This window comes from Macrobrachium nipponense, chromosome 4 (assembly GCF_015104395.2).
Source record: "Macrobrachium nipponense isolate FS-2020 chromosome 4, ASM1510439v2, whole genome shotgun sequence".
Classification (NCBI taxonomy): domain Eukaryota; kingdom Metazoa; phylum Arthropoda; class Malacostraca; order Decapoda; family Palaemonidae; genus Macrobrachium; species Macrobrachium nipponense.
Window position 1 is genome coordinate 90,298,694 of NC_061100.1, and position 10,000 is coordinate 90,308,693.

Here is a 10,000-nt window from a genome sequence, read left to right on the forward strand (position 1 = left end):
AAACATCAAAATACACTAATTAGCGATTATTATCGTCGGAAAATACAAAGAGAGAGAGAGAGAGAGAGAGAGAGAGAGAGAGAGAGAGAGAGAGAGAGAGAAACTGTGCTAAACTATAAAGGATTCTTATCATAGTATGCGTTTTTTAAAAGCGCTCGTAACTCGGAGCGTCGGAAGCGTCAGCCTCGTAACCTCGGAACGTCGTAAGCCGGACCCGTCGTAACCCGGGGACCGCCTATATATATATATATATATATACTATATATATATATATATATATATATATATATATATATATATTATATATTTATATATATATACGTATATATTATAATATACTGTTTGAGAGAGAGAGAGAGAATTGAAGCACTTATATACAGGGGGTCCCCGGGTTAAGACGGGGGTTCCGTTCTTGACACACGTCGTAAGCCGAAAATCGTCGTAAGCCAGAACTTCGTCAAAAATCCTAAGAAAACCTTACTTTTAATGCTTTCAGTGCATTGAAAACTATGTAAACTGCATTCTTATGGCATTTTTCATCAAAAAAAAACCTTCAAATATTGATTATTTTGCATTTTTGGTGTCATATTTCATCTTCCAGATGAGCGTTGTAACCCTGGAAATAACGTCTATTGACAAGCGTCGTAACGTCGTGAGCCGACACCCTCATAACCCGGGGACTGCCTGTATATCAAAGCACATTAACCCTCTTACGCCAGAGCGGTAAATAAAAAATTGTCTCCCGTGTGCCGGAGGGGTTTCGGAGTGAGCGCGGAAGCGGAAAAAATATTTTTTTCAAAAAATCACAGTGCGCTTAGTTTTCAAGATTAAGAGTTCATTTTTGGCTCCTTTTTTTTGTCATTGCCTGAAGTTTAGTATGCAACCATCAGAAACGATAAAAATTATCATTATCATATATAAATAATGTGATATATGATAGCGCAAAAACAAAATTTCATATATAATTGTATTCAAATCGCGCTGTGCGCAAAAAGGTTAAAGGTAACAAGTTACTTTTTTTCGTTGTAATGTACACTAAATTGCGATCATTTTGGTATATAACACATTGTAAAACGATAAAAGCAACACAGAGAAAAAATTATCACAAAATAATGCATGAATTCGTAACGCGCGGAAGTAAACAAATATTTTATTTTTAAATTCACCATAAATCTAAATATTGTCCTAGAGACTTCCAATTTGTTTCAAAATGAAGACAAATGATTGAATATTACTATACTGTAAGAGTATTAGCTTACAATTGCAGTTTTCGACCATATCTGACGAGTTAAAGTTGACCGAATGTTGAATTTTTTTATATATATATTATTTATATGCAATTATTTCGGAAATAAGAAAAGCTACAACCTTCAAATATTTTTAGTTTTATTCTACATGAAATTGCGCACATTTTCATATATAAAACTCTATGAAATGCCTAATATGAAACTAAGCAAATATTCCGAGAATGGGATGTACGTATTTCGGAGATTTGTGGCGGAGAATCGCGCACGGAGGAAGGAAAGATTTTTTTTTTAAAATTCACCATAAATCTAAATATTTTGCTAGAGACTTCGAATTTGTTTCAAGATGAAGATAAATGACTGAATATTACTAGACTGTAAGAGTTTTAGCTTACTTAAATTGCGTTTTTCGACCATTTCGGTAGAGTCAAGTTGACCGAACGTGGTTTTTTTCTATTTATTGTGATTTATATGCAAATATTTCAAAAATGAGAAAAGCTACAACCTTCAATTATTTTTTGTTGTATTCTACATGAAATTGTGCAAATTTTCATATATAAAACTTTATGTAACGGCTAATTTAAAATGGTGCAAACATTACCACAATCGCACGTATGATTTTTTCGGAAGAGTTACCGCGCGGACGTAAAGAAAATGTTATTTGTTTCATAAATTCACCATAAATCGACATATTGTGCTAGAGACTTCCAATTTGTTGCAGAATGAAGGTAAATGCTTGAATATTACTAGAATATAAGCGTTTTAGCTTACAATTGCGTTTTTCTACCATTTCGGTAGAGTCAAAGTGACCAAAGGTTGAAATTTTGGCAATTATCGTTATTTATATGAAATATCTCAAAACTGATAAAAGCTACAACTATGGGTTGTTTTTAGTTGTATTGTGCATGAAATTGCACACATTTCCATATACAAAACTTTATATAACAGCTAATTTTAAAATGGTGCAAACATTACCACAATTGCATGTATGATTTTTTTCGGAAGAGTTACCGCTCGGACGTAAGGAAAAAGTTTTTTCATAAATTCACCATAAATCGAAATATTGTGCTAGAGACTTCCAATTAGTTGCAAAATTAAGGTAAATGATTGAATATTACTAGAATATAAGCGTTTTAGCTTACAATTGCGTTTTTCGACCATTTCGGTAGAGTCAAAGTTGACCGAAGGTTGAAATTTTGGCACTTATCGTTATTTATATGAAAATATTTCAAAACTGATAAAAGCTACAATCATGAGTATTTTATTGTTGTATTCTACATAAAAATGCGCACATTTTCATATATAATACTTCATGTAACAGCTAATTTACAATGGTACAAAAATTATGTCAAAGTGACGAAATAATTTCAGAGATGTGTCACAGATAATTTTTAGTGTGGCAAGAGAGAAATTCGCGCTTGCGCGCCTGCGTAACGATTGTAAACAAAACAACACCTTGATCCGTGAACTCCCAGCATCCCCCAAGGCACCTGATTCAAAAGTTTTAGGCTGGTAGGCCTATAAGTATTTTTCCGTGAATTTTAAAAAAAACTTTTGTAAGTCTACGTAAAATACGTCCAGTCCTCACACGGGAGACAAAAAATGTCGACGTAAAATACGTCCAGTCGGCATAAGAGGGTTAACTGGCTAGAGATGAGAATTACAGGGCACTATGGCTGGAACAAGAATGTCAAGAGTTGCTTTGTACTATATGAAATTCAAACTTTAAATACTTTGTACAGTGATCAGAGAAACATCAACAGTGATAAAATGATAAAATATTCTCTTGTGTACTGTTATAACATGTGTGACAAGCATAGTTGGCTAAACTTGTAATGCAATATGGCACAATAAATCAGACAAAGCAAAAATTTTGGTAACCATCCTCCATGATCTGTCTGAACTTGCTGGATTTGTTTATGTTTGTGTTTTTTTGTTTGTGGTACAATAATTAATATTTTTTTATTAAAAGGACATTTACAGTACAGTACTGATGAGAGAGAGAGAGAGAGAGAGAGAGAGAGAGAGAGCGAGAGAGAGAGAGAGAGAGAGAGAGAGAGAGAGAGAGAGAGGTTGAACTGAGGTGCTTACATTGGTAAGCTGTTTTTGTATTTTGTGGGATTTTAATTTAGCATTTTATTGATATTTTGCTGTATTTACATTAATAATATTTGAAAATTAGCATATAATTTTTTATAACAAAAATGTATTTAGTCATGAAAATACAGTAATTAGTGAATATTGCTCTATGAAAATATAAGCGCAGTGAATTTTCCATGATACTAATGGGATACCAATGTACTCCTAAAATTACAAACTTGTACATACTCATAAAATTACAAATTTTTAAAAGTAATTTGTATTTTTCTTAAGATATAACCTATGCCTCCATAAATGAAATTTCTTGCACACGGTGCACATCCTGTGCCCTTGGACTACCTAGCTCGCCAACTGTTTGAATCAGCCTCTATACTCAGAACTACTCCCTTGCTGGGAATAGATCATACTTGAAGGGAGGCTGAGGTGAGCAAACACCCTTATGACAAATTTCTAAACTAATTTGGATTTTTCAAAGAATTTATTCTATGAAAAATCCAGATTAGTTTAGAAATTTGTAATTTGTTCTTAAGAGAATACAAACCCATGCTTTTGCTTTCATAGATGGAGACTGACTCTTAGGAGGGTGGACAATCTGTCCTTACTATGCCTCGTGGGTGTACCCCATATATGAGAGAACACCTTCAAGATGCTATCTCAAAGTCATTATGGACACAGGCTTATGTTATGAAAACTAAGGGTAGGATATCTATCCTGTAATCACAACCATGTTCTGACACTGATGAGTCCTCTCATCCAACGCTGATGGAACCCCTTTTTCTGAAGATTCTACACTTTATACCACCTGTTGGGCTGCTACTATTGAGCTTGCAGGCTAGGTCCCTCTGGTGTAGGGAAGTGAAGGTGGTCTGGTGCTTTCACATACCTGCCTTCAGCCCTTGTTCGAGCAACAGAATCTACAGCCCCCTATGGGGGCAACCTGAGGATGTGCTTCGTTGTTCTTGTTCAAAGTCCTGATGGGAATGGGACCTCCTCAAGGTGTGGGTGGTGTTCCTTGACACACACCTGTCCAGTCTACTCCTGTCCACTGTATGGCTCCTCCTGGACAACTATTTGTCTCTATGCCCGCATGGCGTGACAGAGGAGATGACTGATGAAGTGGTGGAGGCAAAAGATGACAACCTCTTTCTGCAACCTGTCTCCAACACTGCCGCGGATTGTCCCTGATCCAATTGCTGATACTTCAATGGGGGAAGAGGAGTATGTCATCGACTCCATTTTCAACCTCTACTTATCAAAGTAGAGGTTGAAAATGGAGTCGAACCTTTTTGTTTCATACCTCTCACCACTGTATTCAAGAGGGATGAATCCCAACAAAATTTGGTTCCAGTTGCCTAGAACCTGGATCAGAAGATGGCCATCTATGAACAAAGGCAATTAGCCTGTGTGCCCCTGCTTGGCCAGATACTTCAAGGCATGCTGAATTGTTTCTCACAGAGGGGGTTGCTCACTTTATGACTAAGGAAGGAGCAACAGAGTCATAGGTGGTATAGTGGGGGAATGCTGGAATGGGAGAAGGGCTAATTGTAGCCTTCCTAGAAGACATAGCCGTCTTCTTCAGTCCCATTTTTTTTTAAAACACCCACTGTGATTCCTGCCAGTCTTCACACTCATCACACCAATCTTCTATCATGCATTCTTTCCCCCTTACATGAGATACACACCAAAATGCAAATCAACTGCTAATGGGGACATAAATTTACAAAACCTAGCACATAGACAACTCACACACAGGGGATCACACATGAAAAACACCTGCAGAAAAAGGGAGGTCTACCACATGGTTTGCACACCACAAAAAAATGGAAAGGCACCAAAACAACCCTCTTGCTCCTTTAAAAAAGAGCAAACTGCACAATATCAATTACCTTCAGCTATTGGAAGGCACTCGAAAGCACAGTAAGCAAAGGAGATAGTGAACACTAAGAATTCTTGTGCATGTAACTTGCACAAAGTAAGTCTCAGCAACGACAAAAGGAGACACGCAATGACAACAAGGTGCTCTGGAGGAAGTTACAAAAGGGCAAAGGCCTATGTGATAATTTTTTTTTTTTTTTTCTTTTAAGCCAGGGATAACTGAGGTGCACTTTGCATGAGAAATTCCATCTATATAAGCATACATTTCTACTTCCATTGGAACAATTGTCATATTATTGAAATAAAATCCTATATTCAGAACTAAATATATACCAAGAAATTACTACAGCACACAAAAGAAAACCTAGAGTGGTTTCAGTTTTGTAACTAGAGGAAGAGGGGGGGGGGGGGGAAAAGGAGAGAGAGAGAGAGAGAGAGAGAGAGAGAGAGAGAGAGAGAGAGAGAGAGAGAGCGAGAGAGAGAGAGAGAGAGGAGAGAGAGAGAGAGAGAGGGTGGGAAATTTGAAGGCACAATACTATCTAAATTGCCCACCTTAAATCGACGGTCTACTTCTTGTTCTATAAGCTTTTCACAGTTGCTATCAAGTGGCCTCAAAAGACGCTCATTTGCTTCTTGAAGCTGACCTTTCAGGGAAACAGTTTCACTATACCTAGAAAAAAGAAAAAAAATGGCGTACACTTAATCAAAATATGATTAGTATGGAAAATTCTCTGGCCTAATAGTAGTTCATACTGAATATTGGATATAATTTTGTCTAAAACAGACCAGATCCAGGCCAACAATTAATTGTAATAATTTGTACCACAAGGACCATCTAATAAATAATCTTGAATGCATTCTAATATCTACACATAAATAAATAAATAAATAAATATATATATGTATATTATATATATATATATATATATAAGCGAATACCACGGGAAATGATAGTCAGGAATCCAAGCGCTTTCGTCTTTATTCAGACATCGTCAAGGAGCTCCTTGACGATGTCTGAATAAAGACGAAAGAAAGCGTTGGATTCCTGGCTATCATTTCCCGTGGGTATTTCCGCTTATTTATGAAGTCACATGCATCTACTGTGATTTTTTAGCATATATATATATATATCTATATATATATATATATATAGATATATATGATATATATATATAGATCTCTCTCTCTCTCAATCTCTCTCTCTCTCTCTCTATAATATACTATATATATATATATATAGATAATATATAGATCGATATATATATATATATAATATATATATTATATATATTTATATATGTATCTATCTATCTATATATATATATATATATATATATATATATATATATCTATATATATATATATATTATATATATATAAATATATATATATATATATATATATATCTATATTATATATCTATATATATATCCTATATATATATCTATATATATATATATAATATATATCTATATTATATATATATATCTATATATATATATATATATATCTATATATATATATATAGATATATATATATATATATATATAATATATATATATATATACTATATATATATATACAGGCAGTCCCCGGGTTACGATGGGGGTTCCGTTCTTAAGACGCGCCGTAACCCGAAAATCGTCGTAAGCCGGAACGACGTTCTTGAAAACATGTCCACAGGGAAAATTTCACTAATTTGATATTTTTCTTAGGGCCGTATCTCTAAAATTATCACTAATTTACTTTTTTCATGTGCAACACTGTGTATTCACAAATTACTGTATATTTTCATTAAAATACAAGAGAGAGAGAGAGAGAGAGAGAGAGAGAGAGAGAGATTACATAAAACCATTAAATTCGTTGACCATGGTATGGCATTGTTAAGCTCCGAGTGTCACTGGAGTTATGAGGTAGGGAAATTAATACAGAAAAAGAAGAAGGGAAGAATTTTCTTTTGAAATTAATTATCGTATTATTACTACTTCTATTATTATTATCATTATTTGAAAATATAATAAACACGTGCATCTACCATAAAAATTCTCTCATCTCAGTAAGAAAGAGGAATTATCCTTACAAGTGAAATGGAAAGGTCATTTTCATCTCTTTCAAATACGACCATTATGAATTTTGTAATTAAAGTTTTATTATTATTATTATTATTAAATAACTGAAATTATCAATAAACATTTTACATACTAGTACCATAAAAATTCTTTCATCTCGGTAAAGGGGAGGAGAGAGAGAGAGAGAGAGCGAGAGAGAGAGAGAGAGAGAGAGAGAGCGAGAGAGAGAGAGAGGCGAGAGTGTTTTATCTCTCTCTGTTCTCTCAAAAATACTTATAACGCTTCCAGCGAAAGAGAGGGAGGGAGTTACCACTATGACACATTATTATCTTGTGGGGCAAGAGAGAAGAGAGAGAGAGAGAGAGAGAGAGAGAGAGAGATCAGATGAGAGAGAGAGAGAGAGAGAGTAACCTTAATTAAAAGTGACATGGATAGATTAGTACGTATTGTATTTCTTTAAAATACTATCACATATGAATTTTGTAATTACAGTCATTATTATTATTATTATTTGAAAGTATTATAAACAAATAGTACAAGCACATAAAAAATCTTGAGTCTCAGTAAATGAGAGAGGAGAGACGAGAGAGAGAGAATGAGATTAGAGAGATGAGAGAGAGAGAGTGAATTAAATGAGCACTTCCCCCTCCTGGCTGTCACAGAACTTGACAGTTTTAGTACCTGGATCTCGAGAAAAGGTTACTGGAAGAAGACTGGGATTTCCTTCATTCTTCAATAATTTTTTAAATATAAGCTAAAATCTTACTAATTCACTATGGTATTTTCTTCAATGAATTATATTATTGCTGTATAAATTAATATTAATATTTGAAAATAGTAAATCATTTATTTATCATACAAAAAAAATACATCTTTGTAGTAGAGAGAGAGAGAGAGAGAGAGAGAGAGAGAGAGAGAGAGAGAGAGAGAGAGAGAGAGAGAATTATTATTTTTATTATGTGATATCATTTCAACTTACTAAACTTACTAATACAGTATTAATCAAAATTAATATTTGAAAATTAGTAAATCCTTTTTGTATTATAAAAATGTATTTAGTGAAAATAAACATCAAAATACACTAATTAGTGATTATTTTTGTCGGAAAATACAAAGAGAGAGAGAGAGAGAGAGAGAGAGAGAGAGAGAGAGAGAGAGAGAGAAACTATGGTTTTTATATCCAAGTCTAAGTAGAGTATAAATGGATTCTTTAAGTGAAATAATGTTTCAATGATATTTTGCTGTTTTGTATTAAAGGATATGTATACTGTTTGAGAAAGCGTTCCTTATCCTTGACTATGGTTACCATACAGTTTAATAGCGTAAATTAATTTATGCGCCCTCCGCTCAGAAACTAGTTCTGTGTATGAGGTATCGTTAAAAGGCATAAAAAACCGTCGTAACCTTGGAATTTGCGTTGTAATCTAACCAGAAACTTAGTTTTGTTAATTATGTATACTGGAAACAAGCAATGATTTTTTCATTATTTGCGCTTTTGGACTGTTATAAACTGTGCATCCCAAGCTAGTGTATTCATTCGCTCGGAAACTAGTTTCGCATATGAAGCGTCACTAAAAATTTTTTTTAAAAATATGACATAAAAAGTGTCGAAAATCATCATAACCTCAAAATTTTTGTTGTAATCTAACCAAAAACTTATTTTTATTAACCCTTAAACACCGAAGCGGTAAAAATCAAAACCTCTCCCGAATGCCGGGGCCGGTTTGGAGTGAGCGCAGAAGCGGAAAAAATAATTTTTTCAAAAAATCACAGCGCGCTTAGTTTTCAAGATTAAGAGTTCATTTTTGGCTCCTTTTTTTGTCATTGCCTGAAGTTTAGTATGCAACCATCAGAAATGATAAAATTATCATTATCATATATAAATAATGCGATATATGATAGCGCAAAAACAAAATTTCATATATAATTGTATTCAAATCGCACTGTGCGCAAAAACAGTTAAAAGTAACAAGTTACTTTTTTTTCGTTGTAATGTAAACTAAATTCCGATCTTTTTGGTACATAACACATTGTAAAACGATAAAAGCAACACAAGAGAAAATATTATCACAAAATGATGCACGAATTCGTAACGCGCGGACGTAAAATTTTTTTTTTTTTTAAATTCACCATAAATCTAAATATTGTTATAGAGACTTTGAATTTGTTTCAAGATGAAGTTAAATGATGGAATATTACGATACTGTAAGAGTTTTAGCTTACAATTGCAGTTTTCGACCATTTCGGACGAGTTAAAGTTGACCAAATGTTGAACTTTTTTTATAATTTTTTTTTTATATGCAATTATTTCGGAAATTAGAAAAGCTACAACCTTCAAATATTTTTCATTTTATTCTACATGAAATTGCGCATATTTTCATATATAAAACTCTATGAAATGCCTAATATGAAACGGAGCAAATTTTCCGAGAATGCAATGTACGCAATTCGGAGATTTATGGCGGAGAATCCGCGCGCCGAGAGAAGGAAAGTTTTTTTCATAAATTCACCATAAACCGAAATATTGTGCTAGAGACTTCATATTTGTTGCAAAATGAAGGTAAATGATTGAATATTACTAAAATATAAGAGTTTTAGCTTACAATTGCGTTTTTCAACCATTTCAGTAGAGTCAAAGTTGACCGAACATGGTTTTTTTTTATTTATCGTGATTTATATGCAAATATTTCAAAAATGAGAAAAGCTACAAC

The 10,000-nt window shown here is 33.6% G+C and overlaps 1 protein-coding gene across 3 annotated transcripts in view; it reads right to left on the reverse strand.

Annotated features, from left to right (window-relative positions):
• LOC135211011 (uncharacterized) overlaps positions 1-10,000 on the reverse strand; it is a 353,541-nt gene that overhangs the window by 162,858 nt on the left and 180,683 nt on the right. For 2 of the 3 annotated variants that reach the window (XM_064244025.1, XM_064244024.1), the window contains one exon: positions 5,772-5,889. In XM_064244025.1, the coding sequence (XP_064100095.1) occupies positions 5,772-5,889 (118 nt within the window). Of the gene's footprint in view, positions 1-5,771; positions 5,890-10,000 lie in introns of those variants that run through there. The other variant, XM_064244026.1, reaches the window with a different exon arrangement.